Below are 21,070 nucleotides of genomic sequence, written 5' to 3'. Positions count from 1 at the left end.
GAAAAAAGAAAACCTCCGATCAATACAAAGGCTCCCTGACATCTACCAGCTCCGTCGTCTGACAGTTCCTAAATAGGCGGAGACACCTGTTGACCTAGCATGCCCCGGTTGATGACGTCATAAGGGGTGGGGTCATCCGATGGCATCATTGGGAGGACCCGCCCCTTAATTATTTAAAGCGGTTGTAAACCCGCATATCATTTTTTTTTTTTTTTTTTTACACCTGCAAGGAAAAATCCATAATGAGCTAATATGCACAGCATATTAACTCATTATGAAATACTTACCTCGGAACGAGGTAGGTAACTTACCTGGTCCACGCCGAGCCGAGCCTCGGCGTGTCTTCTGGGTATCGCCGCTCCAGCGCTGTGATTGGCTGGAGCGGCAATGACGTCATTGCCTTTTCCTTTCCGGCATGGGTCGGCGGGGCCGGCCCTTCAGCCGAGGATTCCCCCCAGCGGCGCATTGCGAGGGGAATATCTCCTAAACCGTACAGGTTTAGGAGATATTCTTTATACCTACAGGTAAGCCTTATTATAGGCCCTTATTATAGGCTTACCTGTAGGCAAAAGTGAAAAAAGTGGGTTTACAACCACTTTAAGAACTGTCACACGGTGGAGCTGGCAGACGGCGAAAGCCTTTTGTGGGGACCGGAAGTTTTTTCGATGCTTTCTGCTGACTGAAGACTGAGAACCAAACGATCAATGTTCATGTGATCGCTCGGTTCTCGGTCTCAGAGCCAGCAGGGGACCGATGCTGCATCTACCTAGGTAAGTATAAATGTTTATTTTTTTTGGAATTCCCGAAATGTGTTAGAGGGATTTCTCCTATGGTTGAGAGACCAAACTAAAGCCAAAAGCAGAATTTACCCACTGCAAAGGCTGTGTGTGGCTGGGCGCCATTTTGTTGTAGCCTCGAATGTGCCTGACGAGCCAAAATTCAGCCCAACCAGCACCTGGAGATGTTACCGTCACTTGGCCTGGGTAGAAAACAGAGGCTTTGGAGTGGTATCATTTTATTTTGTTTTTCAAAATGCTTTCACTGGTATATTTAAGCAAATAAGAACAAAATCATTGTAGGTTTGCAAAGCCTTTAAGTTGTTGTTGTGTAACACATTAGAGAATAAGTCATTGGTTTGTTGTATTCCCAGCCCTATGAATCCCTATGAAGACCGTTCTGATGCTTCTGCTCCAGCGGAGGGGACCGGGATTGGCCAGCCAGTGGACGTGGTAGGTGGTTTTCATGGATTTGGACATGCATATAGAGAATTGTATTTCCTTAAAATGTCTGAAATGATAATGACTATTGGCTAATATACAGTATACAGCGCCTATAGAAAGTATTCACCCCCTTGGAGGGTTTCACGTTTCATTGTCCTAGAACAGTGGTCTCCAAATTACAACCCAGGAGCCGGATGTGGACCTTTGATTTCCTTTTTCTGGCTCTTGGGGCACTATTTCACCCCCATCAAATCATTCTCTGCAGCTATTTTATACCACCACCCCCTCCCTTTAGAATGTAAGCTCTACGAGTCGGGCCCTTCTGTACCTTCTGTATTGAACTGTACTGTAATTGTGCTGTCCCCCCCTCTACATTGTAAAGTGCTGAGTAAACTGTTGGTGCTATATAAATCATGTATAATAATAATTTCACCAACTGACACCAATGATGGGGCACCATTCCCTCTACCGACACCATCAATTGGGCACTGTTCTTCCCATTGATCCCAATACTATTTCTCCCGATAAAACAAAAGATTGGGGGGGGGGGGGACTGATGTCGGGGCATTTTCTACTCACACTGGCCACAGTCCGGTCCCCCTAAAGCCTGAAGGGTTTATAAACTGGCCCTTTGCTTAGAAAGTTTGGAGACCCCTGTCCTAGAACACCGAGCCACGGCAGATTTATTTATTTTTACACTAATTAATAGAAATATGCTCTTTAGTGTCAAAGTGAAAACACATTTTTGCAAAGTGACTTAAAATAATAATAATAAAAAAAACACACAAAACAACAGACTACAAAAGTTTTGTACACCCCGTTGAACTGAGTATTTAGTAGATGCTTCTTTCTCTATAGAATTCAATGGGAGATGCATTTATGGTGCACTTTTGGGGAAAAAAAAGTAAATAAAGACACGGATGAGCGAGTTTAATGTGAAGGAACTTGACTGTCCTGACCTCAACCCGATAGAACACCTTTGGGAGGTATTGGAGTGCAGACTGCGAGCCAGGCCTTCTCGTCTAACATCAGTGCCTGACCTCACACATGCTCTTCTGGAAGAACGGTCAAACATTCCCATAGACACACTCCTAAACCTTGCGGACGGCCTTCCCAGAAGAGGTGAAGCTGTTATAGCTGCAAAGGGCAGGGCCAACTCAATATTGAACCCTACGGACTAAGACTGGGATGCCAATAAAGTTCATGTGCTTGAACTTTATTGGAAAGAAGTTCTCCAGGTGATCAATAGGGTCACTGGGACTTGTGTTCCCTATGATCCTAAATATTGTCTGTTGGGGCTGGTGGAACAAATGTCAGTGATTAGAGCCAGGAAGATACTCATATCCCTGTTACTATATTATGCTCGTAAGGCCATTACGATGACCTGGAAACAATCGTCTCCCCCTTCTGTCAGATTCTGGAAAAGCCTAGTAAATGCTAGTTTGCCCTTGTATAGGGCCACCTACTCGGGCAGGGGATGCCCACAAAAATTTGAGAAGGTATGGAACTGTTGGCTAGATAACACCACGGTAAATGATCCAGTAGCAAATGCCTAGATAGATAATGTGTCTGCAGTTTGTTAGCTATTGACCCAACTATTTTAATGCTGCACTCTTTTGTCAATACCGATTTGAGCACAGATTATCCTGAAATTACCCTCTCCCCACATTGGGGCTATAGTATAAGTTAAATTAGGATGTTTAAGATGTGTTGTGCCCTGTTGCGGCATGTTGTCACGACCGAGGTACTGCCCCTGCGTGGGCAACTGTTCGGCCCCTGGGTGGGCAACTGTTCTGCCCCTGCGTGGGCTAGTTTTGTATGTCAATATAAATCTCAATAAAAAAGATTTTGCAAAAAAAAGTTCATGTGCTTATAAACGCAGGTGTCCCAATACTTCTGACAATATAGTGTAAATACATGCACAATCATACTAGAAGAAGAGTTGAAGCTGTTATAGCTGCAAAGGGTGGGCCAACGCAATATTGAGACTGGGATGTCATTAAAGTTCATGTGCGTGTAAAGGCAGGCGTCCCAATACTTTTGGTAATATAGTGTATGTATAAGAGTTCAATAAGAACCCACTTTGCACTACGGAATCTTGTACATATTGAAGTGTCTGGGGGCTCTTAGAGTGCAGTTCTTCTTCACTTCTATTACTTATCCCAGCAGAGCCCCTCCTGGCTTGCCATGTAGAGCGCAAACACTGGATGAGCCCCTCGCTCAGCACATGAGCCTTATTGATCATTAGGTCTTCAACAAGACAGAGAGAAGTGATGACAGTTTCAAGTGCAGTAATACAATCTGGATATCATTTCCTTGCAAACAGACCTCTGGCATGCGAAGTAATACAAAATGCATATAATATATTTAGGGCACTCGGAATCGTAGCTTATCCTGATGTAACTGAGAGGCTACCCATAACCCTCTGCTTTCGCTAACCTGGCTTAGCCTACGTTCTGCTGATTCATTTTGCCCCCCTGCTGAAAATATCCCGCCACATCTGCCAGCTGCAACCTACTTAACGTTTTTTTAGAGGGAACAACAGAGCCATGTTTGGGTCAAGCGGGATTATGCGAGGGTCACGATATCATCTGCAGCTGTTCTCCAGCCCAATCCCCTCTTCCTGGTACCCCTTAGTCCCCCTTATCTGCCGGGCAGAAAATCATTTGGGGGCCCTTCTCTTCAGTTTTGATTGTTTTCGTCAATTTTCACGGGGTTGTAAACCATTTTCACGGAGATACGTGACTTTTTATGATTTCTGCCCCCCAAAAAAAGCCTTTCTATAGCTTTCCCTAGTTAAGTGATAATGGTTCCACAAGACTTTTCTCATGGTTTCCAGTGCCAAGATCATTCCGTGTAGCTGGAAATGTGTACCAAACACAGCGGGGCGTTAACAAATCTGCGCAGTTTGGGCTCTTTTATGAAAATCATGAAATTTTGTGGCATTTCTGGTCCAGATGTATTTTTTTTTTTTATTTCAAAAGAAAACCAGAAATTGTAATCTGCTGTGAACATCACTTTTATTTCCTATTCTATTTTATTGGGTTCTATTTTAGATTTTGCAATTGATAATAGTCCATAAGGTTCCTGTTTACAGTGCGAACAATAGAAAGCCGGCACCTAAATGTAAGAGCCCATTCACACAGGGACGACTTTGGATCCGACTTCAAGTCGCCCCTAGTTGCCTCAAGTCGCGCTGCATGAGAAAATCAATGTAAGTAAATGGAGCCGTCTTAATGCACACTACTGCAGTCGCTCCGACTTCAGAAAAGGTTCCTGTACTACTTCAATCCGACTTCTAGGCGACTTGTACTCATTGATTTCAATAGAAGTCGCCTCAGAAGTCGGATCGCTGTCTTACCTGAAGTAACAATACAGGAAGATAACATACATTTCTCTGGCAAACCCCTCCCTCCCACAGAGCTGATTCTTGTTTGATTGGCCACTGGAAAGCCTCCTGTCCTGGAGGCAACTTGAAGTTGCCTTGTAAGTTGTTGCCTCATGTCGTGCTGTGATTCATACTCAAGTCGTGTCCAAGTTGCCTCCCAAAGTCGTGCTGGAAGTCGTGTTGCCCCTGTGTGAATGGACTCTAACAGCAGGGACCCCGAGGTGCAATATCTTTAATTTCCTGGACTTATAAAAAGGGAAGGTTCTGTATTATGCAAATTTTGACTTAAACAAAGAAGTCGGAACCTTGTTCTGTCTCTTACTGCCTCCCGTGCCTTGCTGTTTGTCCATTATAGAAATGGGCAGATTCGCTAACCAGTGGGAATGTGCTGAAGGGGATGGGCAAAACTCTTGACCTCCTTGCTGAAGTGAAAATTTGCACAATAGTGCCATCAGGTTTCGGAACACTCTATAATAAACCCTACATTTTTCTTCAAGACGTAATGATGCACATATAAATTGTGAATTCTAGCTCCAGAGAGTGTCTAAGTAATGAATATGGGTGTTCTTATTGATCAGGGGGTTGGTGTCAGGGCTGGGCTCAGCCCTTCCTTCTCTGAGCCGGCCGCTCAGCTGTTGGCTAATTGCCAGCTCCTATCTCTCCACAGTAACTCACCTGTTGATGATCCTGTTGTCAGTCCTGCCTACTTAAGCCTTCCAGCTCAGTTGCTCTCTGCCTTCGCCTTGGTCAACATCACAGGGACTATCTCCTGCGTTCTTGTTAAAGACTTGCTTGGCTGACATCCCTTCTGGCTCCTGATCTTGCTTGCTTTTCTACTACGTTTAAATCTGGCTCTCTGACTTTGGCTTGTCTGAGTATCCGATCCAGTTGCTGAACTCTGGCTATGTTTTGACTACACTTACTCTGTTTATCTTTTTATTATTATTATTAAACAAGTGTGATTTAACTGTACTTCTTTCTCAGTCTGATTCATGGTTTCTGACAGTTGGTATGTCTTAACTCCAGGGTAGGTACAGCCATCAAGTCAGGAAAGTTGAGCTTGAGTATCATTTCAAGGCCCAGCAAGACCAATTAAGGGGTTCATGTACAACAGTGGTCTCCAAACTAAGACTTGAGGGATGGTTATAACCTTTTTATTGTCTTTATCTGGCCATTGGGGGCACCATTCCTTCCGTTGACACCAGTGTAGGGCATTATTTCTTCCATTGACACCAATGTAAGGGCACTAGTTTTACTGACACTATGGATAGGGCACTATTTCTCTCACTGATACCAAGGATGGGGCATAATTCCTCCCACTGACACGATCATAAATCATTACTCCTTCCACCGACACCAATAATGGGGTACTATTTCTTCCACTGACATCAACAATAAGGGAACTATTCCTTCCACTGACATCAACAATAAGGGAACTATTCCTCCCACCGACATCAACAATAAGGGAAACGTTCCTCCCACCGACATCTGCGAAGTGGGGAAACGTTCCTCCCACCGACACCTGCGAAGTGGGGAAACGTTCCTCCCACCGACATCTGCGAAGTGGGGAAACGTTCCTCCCACCGACATCTGCGAAGTGGGGAAACGTTCCTCCCACCGACATCTGCGAAGTGGGGAAACGTTCCTCCCACCGACATCTGCGAAGTGGGGAAACGCTCCTCCCACTGACATCTGCGAAGTGGGGAAACGCTCCTCCCACGACACCAACAATGGAGCACTGTTCCTCCCACTGATGGTGCACTGTTCCTCCCACCAACAATGGGGCCCTTGTACTCGCACTGACCCCCCAGGTACAATGTAACGTTTATACTCTCAATGACCACCAAGCATGAGGCATTGTTTACACCCAATGATGCTATGAAACTTTCTGCCCCCACTTGCCACAGTCTGGCCCACCTAAAGTCTGAAGGGCAGTTAACTGGCCCTTTGGTTAGAAAGTTTTTGTAGAACCCTGAGGTACAACTACCCAAAGTAAACACTATGAACAATGACTACTAAATGGTTGTTCTACTTGTGTATAAATATATGCAGTTCTTCCAGAAACCAGCCAATGTTTCAGGAGGAAAACGCTTTTATATTCACACTCTGTAAGAACTCTAATGTTTTTTATCTTTCAGTCTGTTATCATTCCTACATATAATGCTGAGGCCTGGCTGGATGAATGCTTGAAATCTGTTTACCTTCAGGACTTTCCAGGGACCCTGGAGGTTTCCATCTACAATGATGGCAGCACGGTAAAACGACAGTTATAAATTCTATTTAACTGGCTTGCAAATTTCCAATTTATGTGACTTTCAAATGTCCAATTTACTGCTAATGTTAACTTTGATTCGTCTTTCAGTCGTGCAGTGAGAGTATGCAGTCATGTCGCCGCCTCATGTGGTTCCTATCATCTCTATGATGGGAACCACATGAGGCAAGGAGAAAATATGCTCTTTATTGATTAAATTTGACACCAAGATGAGTGAATGCTTCAGTGATGCATTTGGTGAACGGATAGGCTCTATTCTCATGAATTCTCAGTGATGTCACTGGTCTCTAGTCCACTGACTAGGCTGCATCTTCATCAATGTAAAGTGCCTCGTTGATGTCAGTTATCTGAACTGATAGGCTTTGTGATGTCACTGGTCTCAAGTAAACAGGTTGCATTCTCCTGACGTCAGCGTTTTTTTGTTTTTGGCCTCTCCCGTTCGAGCTGTTAGATCGGGAGAGGAGAGAGCGCCAAGTGGCACTCTAAAATCAGGTATAGACGGCTTTTTATTTTTTTTAATAATGCACAGAGACTGGGGCACACAGGATTTGGAAAACACGATTTATATCGTGCCAACAGTTTACGCAGCGCTTTACAATGTAAAGGGGGTAAGCAACACAAATTATGATACAGTTCAATACAGGAGGGCCCTGCTCATAGAACTTTAATGCTAAAGCAGGGATCCTCAAACTACGGCCCTCCAGCTGCTGTAGAACTACACATCCCATGAGGCATTGTAACACACTGACATTCACAGACATGACTAGGCATGATGGGAATTGCAGTTCCTGAATAACTGGAGGGCCGTAGTTTGAAGACCCATGTTCTAAAGGATTAACAACCACTTTCATTTCTTTTAGTTTTGTCTAGGGTTGGTCTTTAATTTTAATTGTTTTTTAACTTTATTTCTTTATTGAAACATTTCCTTATTTTCTACAGATTCTTGCATTTATACAAGCATAGCAATCATACCCCCATATACCCGGCTCCCTCTCCCATTCTTCCCTCTCACTTATAATTACATCGGTAAAGAAAGAGCGTCTACTGATGGACTATTGCTTGGTTATCTCTTAACTAGCCTTTGGCCTCTTACGGTTAGGCCTATCTAGTTCTCCATCCAATTCTATCATCCTTACCAAACACTCCTCTTCCTCATCATCCTCCATTTCACACGCTCATCCCTCTCAGACCTTCTCTTTTTTCCATATACCTAAATTTCCCTTAGGTCGCCTATCAACAGCTAGTTGATTTTCTCTAATAGTTAGACACTGATCCCTCTTGCTTCCCACCAGGGTTTTCAGATATTATCATATTTTTCTAATGCCCCCTGCTTCACATGTACTGATTTCTCCCTGAGAATTGCCACGTTCATCGTGTTTACCCATTCGCTACTGGAAGGAGGTAAGGCCGATTGCCCTCTCAGGCCAATCAGTTTCCTTGCTTAGAATAGGCTTCTCAAGAGCGTAATCTGGGTGTTTACTGGGTTCCGCACTCCTTCTACTAATCCCAGGAGACAATGCTTCACCTCGAACTCTGTGAAGGTTCCAAACACCTGATCGATGGTTCCTGTGACTTCCCTCCAGTAGCGAAACTATTTTGGGCATCTCCAGAACATGTGGATCAAATCCCCCCCCCCCCCTCTATCTCCCCACACCTAGGACAGCTTGCGTCAAGTCTGCGGCCAAACTGAAAGAGTTTACTAGGGGTATAATAAGTTCTATATAAAAAAAAAAAACAAGTGTGACATCCTCTGGGAGGGAGCAAGTGAGACCAATGGGGCAAGCGCAAGGATTCTATTCCATTGTATTTCTTTAATTTTTAAATTGTATTTTTCATCTGCAGGATGACACTGCCAACCTCATACGGCAATGGAAATCAAAACTTGAAGATCGAGGAATTGACATGATTGTGGGAGGTCACAATTCATCGAAACCCCGTGGAGGTAGGAGACCGATGTTGTATTTCGCTGTTTTCGTAGTTTAGAGCGGGCTAAATAAGTTTAGAATTCATGAGCTCATCAGACATTTACAATGGTCCTGGGAGCATGTGTACTTTTTTCAGAACGATGAAGAAGACAAAACAAAATGTAGACGATAGTTCACAATCAGCATGTGAGCTACTTTTCTACTTGTTTCCATGACTGAACGTAACTAATAGTCCAATAGCTTCTAGGATGTGTTTATGTACCCTTCTATCGACTGCAAATATGCAAAAATCTCCAGAATATAACAGAAGTTCATAAATCTATCATATTATAACCTAGACAGCTCGGTGTCTGTAGAAGTTATAGCTGCGTAGACAAGAAGGCAAGACGCAGTCAGCAGCTGTGCTACATAAGGTGCCAAATGAAACCGAATAGGGCTGAACATTCTGAGAACAAGGCCTAGTGAGTATCGCCAGGGCCCGTAGGGATTTTGCGGTTTCTCCATGAAGCAATTTCACTTATATCCTGGCCTAAGTCTCCAGGCAGTGGCCAAAGCCTAGCTGGATCTGGAGTGTTGGCTTGGAAAGGAGGATTTTCGCGGTGATTGGGCCGTCTAATTGGAAACCAATCCATGGTCTGCAAATCCCATCCTTTTTTTTGTCCTCCCGTTATATAACTGAAATGTTAGAATTCTCAGCTCTAGGACATGTGATTTACTCAAAACACCAGCTTATGCCTGTATCTCTGAAGGAAAAGTATTAACGAGTAGGACATTATTTTGACCGTGGAACCCATGGGGGAGCCAGAGACAGTTGAGAGTATTAAGAAATTCTGTGGCTTTAGCAAGGCTGATAAACCAGCTACCGGATCACAGTTCCAACCCTCCAACAAATCGTATCCACAACCATTTTATCACTTCTGATAGTTTAAAGTTCTAATGAAGGGGGGCCCTCAGAACCCTCAAAACGCTCTGGTAATTTGTATTACTTGTGTGGAACTGTCTCACTTTCTTATAATGTATACTTTTTTGTTTTAAGAGGCCTTACCCAAGTCTCTACAACCTATAAGGATACTTAAACAATGCAGAGGATCCCAGTGCGCCAAAAGCCATAGTGATTGGTTTGCCCGCGGAAACGCATTGGATGTTTTTCTGTGAGCAATTTATCAATAGTTAATTATTTTGGACACTTTCACCTCATTCTTGGTCTGGAGCTCCTTTTGGGTATTTCTATGGTTTGAGCTACCTTTGGGTACTCATTGAGGTAGTATTATTATTATTATTGTACAGGATTTTTTTAGTGCCAACAATTTGCGCAGCTTTACAACATTGGGACAAACCGTACAGTTACAATACAATTCAAGACATGAGGAATCAGAGGGCCCTGCTCATTAGAGCTTACAATCTAGAGCAGGAATATGCAATTAGCGAACCTCCACAAGTCCAATGAGGCATAGCAAGACTCTGACAGCCACAAACGTGACACCCAGAGGCAGAGGCATGATGGGACTTGTAGTTTTGCAACAGCTGGAGGTCCGCTAATTGCATATCCCTGATCTAGAAATCAATGCTATCACCCTAACTAATGTTCCCACTACAGACTGCTGAGGCCCGAGGAGTGTCACCCTGCCCACAGGGCTTTGTCATAGACCTCCATAACTAAGCCCTGTGAGCGGGACGAAACGCAATGGGGCGTGGCCTGTATTGACTCGGGCTGAAGCCATTTTTAACTTGTCATACATGGGCTTCTGTTTTGTACATTCAGGGCCCGGGACAGCCTCTTTCCCTGACTGCACCTCAACAGTGAGAGACTGTGGGATGCGCCCCAAAGCTTTTTGTAAAGGCCACACGCTGAGGTCCAAGGGCCGCAAGTTATATACCAAAGGACTGTAGGTTGGGCACCAGGAAACTTTGGGCACCAGGGAACTAATGGGTAACCAGTGGATAATGGTTAGATAAATGGTACCCTTGATATTTGCGCTGTGCTCCAACTGCTGGCTATCTAATGTTGAGGATGGGGGGGGCACCATTTAAAAAAAAAAAAAAAAAAAAAAAAGTCTCTAGCTTATTTTCAAGCATAGCATTTAGCCATTTTAGATGGTACACCACTACACAAGGGTCCACACTGCCAGTGTTCCTCCGGGTTCTTAGACCGTCTTCTAGCGAAGTCGGGGGCCCCTGGCATTGCAGCACTGGTTCCAAGACGGGTAGATATCTTGTGCCTCATCATTCTCAGAAACATCTGTCCGTTTGCGGCTAGCCTTGCACATATTGAGGGAAATGGAATGCTTTCCATATGCTGTATGGGATGTGCCTGGTGCGTGCCGTGCTTTCGTCTCTTAAATTGCATACTTTTTCAGTAACTCAGACTACTAAACGGGATCCTTTTGTGTTTATTTGAAATCAAAATATGTGTAAGGAAGGCGTTTGCTCTACAAAAATATGGGGTCACTCCCTCATTCCAGCAGTGTGGAATGTTTAATATCAGATGGAACGTACATTTGGAGGCCTGTAACCATGACAACCCGTTACCCTGATCTAAGAGCTCTGCACCCAATGCAAATCCTTTGGCACAAATCATACAACCCTTTTTCTTTTTTTTCTTTTTCCTTCCACAAACTTATAATAAACCTCATCATTTTCCCTCTGCCAGTTGCATCTCTTTAACTGGGGAATGGGGAATGCTATTTAAAGTGACAGAATTGATGCATTTGCTGGGTTTTTTGGGACGTTGTGTTACGGCACAGCTGTTATATTCCACCCCAGCCAGAAGCTGCCAGATGTGGTTGAGATTTAATTAGTTTGTTTTGTTGATGCAAATATTATTGCAGTGATGGTATCTTAGGAGCCAAAATATTTCTCTCATTTTGGAAACGAGAGTTTTCGTAATGTTTGTTATGATTCACACTTTTGTAGACACTATGGCCCGGATTCAGATAGCAGTTACCACGGCGTATCTCCGGAAACGCCGTCGTAACTCTGAGTTGCGGAGTCGTATCTATGCGACTGATCAGTTACGCATAGATTTCCCTAAGATCCGACCGGCGTAAGTATCTTAGGCTGCATATTTACGCTGGCTGCTAGGTGGCGCTTCCGTAGATTTACGTGAGGAATATGCAAATTAGGCAGATACGCAGATTAAGAAACGTACGTCCGCCCGGTGCATTTTTTTACGTCATTTACGTTAGGCTTTTTCTGGCGTAAAGTTACCCCTACTATATGAGGGGTATCCTATGTTAAGTATGGCCGTCGGGCCAGCGCCAAATTTTCCGTCGATTACGTCTGCGTAAGTCGTTCGCGAATAGGGCTATACGTAAGTTACGTTCACGTCTATAGCATTGACGATTTGCGGCGTAATTTCGAGCATGCACACTGGGATTCTTTCACGAACAATTTTTTAAATAAAACATAATAAAATTGTCAGATGTTTTTTCACCTTAATGCATAGGATGCATCCAAGGTGGAAAAAAAACAGGAGGGTTAAAACCCCATTGAGGCTGCATTCCCACCTGAGCGTAGAATAACCCTATTATCCTCTTCTTCAGCGGGCGGTCCACCACAAGATAAAGTGGTCTTTGCGGCCTATACGCCACGAGAACACTTTTATCGGCGGAGGGAGAGGCCCCCCCCTCCCGCTGCTCTCCGGTGCTCTCTGCCACCGGCGGCAGCGATCGGATCCTCTCCTTGACTCTGTATGGAGACGATTTTTTTTTTTTTTTACAATTACCTTTTTTTTTTTTTATTGCATTTTAGTGTAAATATGAGATCTGATGTTTTTTTGACCCCACGTCTCATATTTAAGAGGACCTGCCATGCTTTTTTCTATTACAAGGGATGTTTACATTCCTTGTAATAGGAATAAAAGTGACCCAAAATTAAATAATTTTTAAAAACGGTGTAAAAAAAAAATTTTTTTAAGCCCCCCGTCCCGACAAGCTCACGCTCAGAAGCGAACGTATACGTGAGCAGCGCCCGCATACGAAAACGGTGTTCAAACCACACATGTGAGGTATCGCCGCGATCCTTGGAGTGAGAGCAATAATTCTAGCCGTAGACCTCCTCTGTAACTCAAAACATGCAAACAGTAGAATTATTTTTAAACGTCGTCTATTGAGATTTTTAAGGGTAAAAGTTTGTTGCCATTCCACGAGCGGGCGCAACTTTTAAGTGTGACGTCTTGGGTATCAATTTACACTGGATAACATTATCTTTTACAATTTAAAAAAAAAAATGGGCTAACTTTACTTTTTTGTTTTTTCAAAAAGGTGCATTTTTAAGACCACTGCGGTGTGACAAAAGTATTGGAGCGACCGCCATTTTATTCTATCTAATCTATCTATCTATCTATCTATCTATCTATCTATCTATCTATCTATCTATCTATCTATCTATCTATCTATCGATAGAATAAAATGGTTGGGGGTTCTAAGTAATTTTCGAGCAAAAAAAATGTTTTTAAAAAAAAATTTTTAACACCAAATCTTTGAGGCTCGGGGCTGAAGAGGTTATCAAATCCCACCACCCCGCAGAGTGCAGCCCAACTTTTGACATTACCTTCAGCCTCAATCCAGCGATCGTATCTCTGATGCTGTCCTGACCAGGTCCTCTTTAGGCTCCATTCACACCTAGGCGTTTTGACGCCCGATGCTATTTCAGCCTGAAATACGCTGGAGGGGTGATTTAACATTGTCGGCTATGGAGATGGTTCACATCTCCACGCCGAAACGCCGTATGCCTGAAGCTCAAAACAAGTCCCTGACCCTTTTTTCGTTTGGCCATAGCCGACAATGTGTAAATCACCCCTCCAGCGAAAACCACGGTAAAAAACGCTGCGTTTTGTCGTGGAAAATCGCGGGACAAAGCGCTGCTATTTGTCGCGGCAAATCGCGGTACAATACGCCGCGTTCAGGTGTGAATGCAGCCTTATACTACACATGTTTGTTCCAAAGAAAATCTGTTTTGCGTACACAAAAACATCTCAAATTGTCTTCTTTTTTTTTTCTTGTTTGTATGTGACGATCAAGTTGTGTTTTTTTTGTTTTTTTTTCCGTTTAGCTTGCAAAACAGAAAGGGGTCACGTTTCCTACTACGATTCTAAATTCAAAACATTATTTTTCTGCTTTTGGAAAGGATTCCACGGTTCTGTTATTATGAAACAGAATTTTGAATCCTGCTGTTTTTGATTCCTGATTCTCGCTCTGCAGGTTTTGATTTCTAAACATGCTGAGATAGTATTTCGGAATGTGTCAGTGATAGGCAGAACTGATGAGCCAGCGGGTTTTGGTTTAAGTCCAGCTGGAGTGCTTGCTGGTAAATTGGAAGGAGTCCTTGAGCTGGCAGTTGATGCTTTTACTCGTGGGATGTAGTGGTGGTTGGATAGCAATGCCCGGCATAAAGAAACAACTTTGCACCTCTATTTTCTTTGTATAACAACACAGGGATCAAAAAAAACAACCTGTCAGGGTAAAGCTGTAGGAGTTGCTAGTGCAAGTTCTGGGGCCTCAAACTTAATCTTGACTTCACTACACATTTGGTGTGTAGTACTACCTCCCGAGGAGCTGCTCAATTGTTTTTTCATTTTTCTGCACACCTGAAGATGACATCCCTCACTAGCATTGACACGTTTTTCTCATTTAAACCCGAACACTTTAGTGGCGACCTTTCCACTGTAGCTGGAAGTAAGTGGGGACCAGAGAGACCAGGATCCGCAAACCAGAGGGTCAGCAGAGCTGAGGGTTACTACTGAGTGTGGGATCAGCAAGGTTGGGATCTGCTGAACAGGGGTACTAATGAGCTGGGGATCTTCTGAACAGGGGTACTAATGAGCTGGGGATCTTCTGAACAGGGGTACTAATGAGCTGGGGATCTGCTGAACCAGGGGACCAATGAGCTGGGGATCTGCTGAACAGGGGTACTAATGAGCTGGGGATCTGATGAGTGGGGTTACTAAAACAAATAAACACAGTACATGTACAATACAATTTATTACCAGAGGGTTACAAGGGCCCTGCTCATGAGAACTTACAATCTAACCGGGAGGGGCAAGTGATACATAAGTGAGGGGATGAGTTGGAATAAGTAAAATTCCCGAACACTTTAGCGGCGACTTTTTATATCCACTGTAGCTGGAAGTAAGTGAGGACCAGAAAGACCAGGATCAGCAAACCAGAGGGTCAGCAGAGCTGGGGGTTACTACTGAGTGGGGGATCAGCAAGGGTATAATTGAGGTTGGGGATCTGCTGAACTGGGGTACCAATGAGCTGGGGATCTGCTGAACTGGGGTACCAATGAGCTGGAGATCTGCTGAACAGGGGTACTAATGAGCTGGGTATCTGCTGAACAGGGGCACCAATGAGCTGGGGATCTTCTGAACAGGGGTAGTAATGAGCTGGGGATCTACTGAGTGGGGTTACTACTGAGCTGGGTGCTCCTGGGTCTCTCTAAAACAAATAAACACAGTACATGTACAATACAATTCAATATCAGAGGGTTACAGGGCCCTGCCTATGAGAGCTTACACTCTAACCAGAAGGGGCAGTGAGGGGATGAGTTGGAATAAGTAAAATTCCAGTTGTTGATATAGGGCCTCCCTGAAGAGATGAGTTTTGAGGGATTGCCTAAGGTGGACCGAGTAGGAGGTAGCCAGACCAGTGCTGGGACAAGGCCATCTAGTGGCCAGGGTGAACATGCTAAACTGTGCCTCTCCCCCCCCCCCCCAAGATGTGTGAGCATAATGTGTCAGCAAAAATCTCCCCAAAAAACCTGAGCACTAATGTTCCCCCCCCCCCCAAAAAAAAACACCCCTCCTGGCATTAATCCTCTACAACTAAATATTTCCCTCCAAGTACACATCCTCTCCTCCCCCTACTCCAAATCCCCCCACTTCAAATCCTCCCTTCCACCACAACCCCCCCCCCCCCCCAAATTTCCCATCCTAGCACAAATGCTCTTCCCAACACAGAGCCCTCTAAATCACCACTCCTTGCACCACCCCCAAATTTCCCCTCCTAGAACAATTTTTACCATCTGCCACCCTCCCAATTCCCCCTTCCAACACAAATCCCCACCAATTTCCTTATGGTGCCCTCGCACCTCACATGATACCACAGTGACCAAGACAGCCGTCCCTCCGGCCCACCCCTTGTCCTGGTCCTGATCCAGACAGATTGGAGTAGGGAGTTCCAGAGGATGGAAGAGGCTCTGGAGAAGTCCTGGACATGAGCATTGGAGGAAGAGTCAAGAGAACTAGTGATCAGGGGGGTCTTATGGCTAGAAAACTAGACGGTTTGGGTAATATGAGACGTGGTTGGTGATGTAGCTCTGGGCAGAGTTGTGGATGACTTTCTATGTCGTCGTCCATATGTTGAATTTTATTCGTTGGGCGATCAGAAGGCAGTGTAGGGATTGGTGGAGAGGGGTGGCAGACACTGAGCAGCATTCATGATAGACTGAAGGGGGGATGTGTAGAGGTAGGTCAATGAAGAAGAAGTTACAATTGTTCTGCAAGGAGGACTTTAGGTTCTTCTTGTTTTTCGGCTCATTAACAGGAGGACAAAATTCAGTCAGAACATTAAGAATAAAAATCACTAATAAGGGGTTTTGATGTAACATTCCCTAGAAATGGAATGATCTCTTGGCAAGCAGACATTGCAAGGGACAGATAAAAAATTATATATCTGGCTCCCTCCTGCAGATGTTCTACAGATGCCAAGGCCTATAAATCTGAAAGCTTACACCACTCCGATCTGCTTCTATTGGTTCCTTGTAGATAATCTGCTGAAAATTGCCAAAAAATGTAAAGAAAAGAAAACGATAATGGAACTTTAATTGCAATTTTTTTTTCTCTCTCTTTTATTTGCGAAACAGTTGAGTACCGCTCCTGGAAAGGCCGCTGGTTCAGGGCGGGGGCACGGGGTCGAAATTGACGTTTGTTTGAAATTATTTAACCATCCTGGAAAAAGGAACGGCAGAAGATCAAATGTAACTTGCAAATTATAATTTAGCTCCTTCCCCCTTTTGTGTCTTAATACATTAGGGAAGGTGGAACCTGTGAGCACCACAAATAGCAGTTATTGGGCCCAGAATCGAGCCCTATAGAAGTCTGAGGGCATAGCTCCCAACTGTCTCAGATTTCGAGGGACTGTCTCTGATTTGGAACAGAGTCCCTCTGTCCCTCATTTCTCCTCATTTGTCTCTCATTTTGGTCTGATCTCTATAGTTGTATATAAAATGCACTTTTTATCTTTCAAAAAGTGTTTCCCAGTGCTAAACCTTTCATCCCATTTCTAAATTGCTACATTTGTAAATTTCAAAAGCCAATATAAAGGAAGAGTAGTGGTAAAAAAAAAAGCACTTGTGGGTTTAACTAATAATTTATATAATTCTCCTTTAGGAGGCGTGGCAGGGTGTGTGTCCTATGCCTGTCTACTTTTTCTAATATGTGTCCCTTGTTCCCATCTCAAAAAGTTGGGAGAGATGTGAGGGGCTGTAATGTGCGAGCGCAGTCAGGATAGTGGGAGTTGCGGCGCTGGATGTAAACTGCCCAGTAGGAGGCTGGGAAGTGCATAAATAATCTGAGACCAGAGGCAGCCCTGTTCCTGTCCAGTAGGTGACGCTTCCAGCCTGAAGGGCTGCTTGCCTCTAAGACAGTCCCACTGACATCATCGGGGTCCCAGCTATACTAAAGCTGGGGGGCCAGCTTGCAGAAAGATGTTGGAGCTAAGGAAAGGGAGATTTTACCTAGGATCCAGTCTGAAGAGTCCACTAAGGAAATGTCTGCCTGACTCTGAGGGAGGCATCCAAGTACCTAAGGCCTTGTGAGGACAGACCTAAGCACCGTATCGGAGTGAATGTTGCTGTCCGTTAACCCCCAGTGCTAAGGCTTGCCTGGCCCGGAACACTTCTTATTGTGTCCCAGTGCCTGTCCATACCCTGAGTTATTGCTGAAGGGGCTGTTCTAAGAAGTAGCTGCAGAGAGAGAAGAGGGTCCTTCCTTGTTGTTCATCTTTCAGGATCATCCCACAGCTCCTGTACCCTATTCAAGTTATCCAGCAATAAAGGCACCACCTACACTTTGAGCCTGAATGTGGATGTTGTTGCCAGTGCCAGCTGTCCATTAGGGGCGCCCGAGCGCCACCCCCCTATATGGTAATGGATAGATTCGTGCATAGTATAAATCTATTCATGGCTGCCGTGGCCACCCCCTATTCATGCATCCGGCCCCTTTCAGGTCACCAGGCGCATGAATTACAGCGGCTGGGGATTTTTTTGAAGCACTGATTACAGCCAGAGGCTCTAGTAGGCTTCAAAATTGGGTGGGCTCAGGTCACAAAGCATTGGGTCTTGAGCCCTTGAGCCCCCCCCCCCCCCAGTTGTGTTACAACAGAGAATGAATATTCACTGTTAAAACACCGATCCTCAATCTGGCCAATCGGAAGCGGGTGTGAGGCCCGTTTTCGGATTATCCGAAAAGAGAAGACTCCCGATTGGGCGTCGACGAGGAAGGAAATGGAAGCCGCCCCCGCGGAGAGCAGGATAACGGGAAGCCGCCGCTGAGCAGAGGGAAGTCGCCCGTGATGGGGTAAGTGCTCTCGACCGACCGACCCGGGGGGGGGGGGGGGGGGGGTCATACTGTTTGCCGTGTGCTGTTGCACATATCTGGGCGAAGAACCTGCGATAAAACCAGAGACCCCTGCAGGGTTGAGCGCTACACATAAGATATGGCTCCTAGAGTGCAAGCTTTTTGACCGAACGGACTGATGTGAGTGTAAAGTATATAAAGTGCTGTGTAAACAGTTTGGCGCTATATAAAAACCTTTAAATACATAAAATATGTTCCATTTATAACCATAATTCTTGGTAAATCTAAAGGAGGTTGTACAATCATTAGATTGGAAGCTTGTGAAAGTCGAGTCATTCTTGTGTTCTATTTCTATTCTTGGATAACCTAGACTCCAATTCACACCCTTTTATTATTTCCCGTACATCCCTGTCTGTGTTGGTTTGCTATATTTACAAGATAATAATCATAATTAGTAATGGCTTTATGGCCTGAGACATGTTATAATATAAAGCCATAGCTGCTTTGCGTCTCTCTGACACAGAAAACGTTGTCATCATTAGAATATGAATAGCTGTTTTTTTATAATGCTACGGGAAGCACTATGTACTTATCAGTTTATCTTTAAAATCGTTCAATCACTGACACTCCCTGGAGGCAGAGCAATATAACCATGACAGTTTCACCTCCATGTGATCGTATATGCGGCCTTAGATCTATAGCATTTTTTTTTTGTTGTTGCTTGAATCACGTGAAATGTCACAAGAAGTGCCTCTGGAAAGAAATGACTTAAAGCAGAACTCCAGTTCTTCCCTTCAGCCTTAGTTGTACCGAAATGTGGGTTAAAGGGGTTGTAAAGCCACCCCGTTTACTTTCCTGAGCCCTCGAAAGTCCCGCGTCGTGAACGAGCTGGCTTCTCGGCTCTTCATTGGATAGATTGAAAGCGGCGTAGCCATTGGCTTGCGCTGCTGTCAATCAACTCCATTGAGGAGAGGGCCGTGGGGCAGGGCTGAGTCCTGTAGTTGGCCTCTATGGACGTTGAATACAGGACTCAGGAGCACGCCCGCAAGTAACCCCCTTGGGAAAGCGCTTCCCAGGGATGTTAGCTGATGCGGGGAGGAGCCGAGACAGCCGCCGAGGGACCCAAGAAGAGGAGGATCGGGGCCACTCTGTGCAAAACTAGCTGCACAGTGGAGGTAAGTATTTTATTTAAAAAAATAACGATCCTATAGTACCCCTTTTAACTTTCTTGATATGAGGGGCCTCAAGTGCAGTCCCCAACATCACCAAAGGGCCCCACATAGAATTCAGTGAATTTTCAGTGTCAGAGATAGACGACACACATAAGGATATAGTCAAAGACCCAAGGACATGGGGTAAGGTGAGTGGCTGGTGAGGCACTGGCTAGTATCAGAGACAGGTTACATACGCCGCAAACGTTGGAGCGAGAGCAATAATTCTAGCACTAGACCTCCTCTGTAACTCTAAACTGGTAACCAGTAAAAAAATTTTTTTACGGGTGACATGTTGGGTATCTATTCACTTGGCGTAAACATTGTACAAGAGATGGTCAGAGACTCCAGACATGGTACAATAGATGGCCAGAGACTGCAGACATGGTACAAGAGATGGCCAGAGACTGCAGACATGGTACACGAGATGGCCAGAGACTCCAGACATGGTACACGAGATGGTCAGAGACTCCAGACATGGTACAAGAGATGGCCAGAGACTCCAGACATGGTACAAGAGATGGCCAGAGACTCCAGACATGGTACAAGAGATAACCAGAGACTCCAGACATGGTACAAGAGATGGCCAGAGACTGCAGACATGGTACAAGAGATGGCCAGAGACTTCAGACATGGTACAAGAGATGGCCAGAGACTGCAGACATGGTACAAGAGATGGCCAGAGACTTCAGACATGGTACAAGAGATGGCCAGAGACTGCAGACATGGTACAAGAGATGGCCAGAGACTGCAGACATGGTACAAGAGATGGCCAGAGACTGCAGACATGGTACAAGAGATGGCCAGAGACTCCAGACATGGTACAGAGATCATACTTTTGGTAATATCGTGTATGTTTGCCCAAGAATAAACTCCTTTTACCTTTTCTGTTTTTATTTCCTTCGTATAAGTAGCTGGATATCTTTCGGAAACTGTATTTGTTTTATTTAGTGATGGGAGGAAACGGGGTGGATGGAGGCGGCATGGAACTGTATCATGAGAAAAAACGATCTGTTGGAAGAAAGCTTTTTTCCCCTTGCAGATAATGTAGAATATTAAACTTCGTTATCTCACGGTGATCCACGGCATCCTGTTTCCCATCGAATCTGAGGGAATTTGCTTGCCTCCAGGTGGAAGCACTGGCCACGTTCTAAAAATAACCTTCTATTTATTGAAGTCTTGGGGATGGAACCCCTCTTCAGTAATAGAATCCAGATGTGCTGATGTCATCAACACTGGCCTTACTCAGAGGTGTAGATGCTCTGCCAAGCTCCCAATTCTAAAAACAGGAATTCATTATTTTCAGGATAAGGAAAACAACAATCTCTGGACAAGGTGAAAGGTTCTGACCATGAAAATGCCCCCCTCGGCTTATACTCGAGTCACCTTTTTGCGCCTGATCTCCCGGACTTTGGGGACCCGGTACCGGCCGGCCATAGGTCCCCCTGGACCCCAAACTTGGGACACATATAGCCCA

General features: G+C 44.7%; 1 protein-coding gene across 2 annotated transcripts in view; it reads left to right on the top strand.

Annotated features, from left to right (window-relative positions):
- The window catches only part of B3GNTL1 (UDP-GlcNAc:betaGal beta-1,3-N-acetylglucosaminyltransferase like 1), a 258,592-nt gene that overhangs the window by 1,327 nt on the left and 236,195 nt on the right, over positions 1-21,070 (top strand). The window contains exons 2-4 of one of the 2 annotated variants that reach the window (XM_040331078.1): positions 1,151-1,229; positions 6,747-6,863; positions 8,723-8,822. In XM_040331078.1, the coding sequence (XP_040187012.1) occupies positions 1,155-1,229; positions 6,747-6,863; positions 8,723-8,822 (292 nt within the window). In that variant the 5' untranslated portion in view covers positions 1,151-1,154. The remainder of the gene's footprint in view (positions 1-1,150; positions 1,230-6,746; positions 6,864-8,722; positions 8,823-21,070) is intronic. The other variant, XM_040331079.1, reaches the window with a different exon arrangement.

Source organism: Rana temporaria, chromosome 12, assembly GCF_905171775.1.
Source record: "Rana temporaria chromosome 12, aRanTem1.1, whole genome shotgun sequence".
In the NCBI taxonomy this organism is placed as follows: Eukaryota; Metazoa; Chordata; class Amphibia; order Anura; family Ranidae; genus Rana; species Rana temporaria.
Note: the sequence above shows the minus strand (reverse complement) of the source record. Positions and strands in the feature narration are given on the sequence as shown.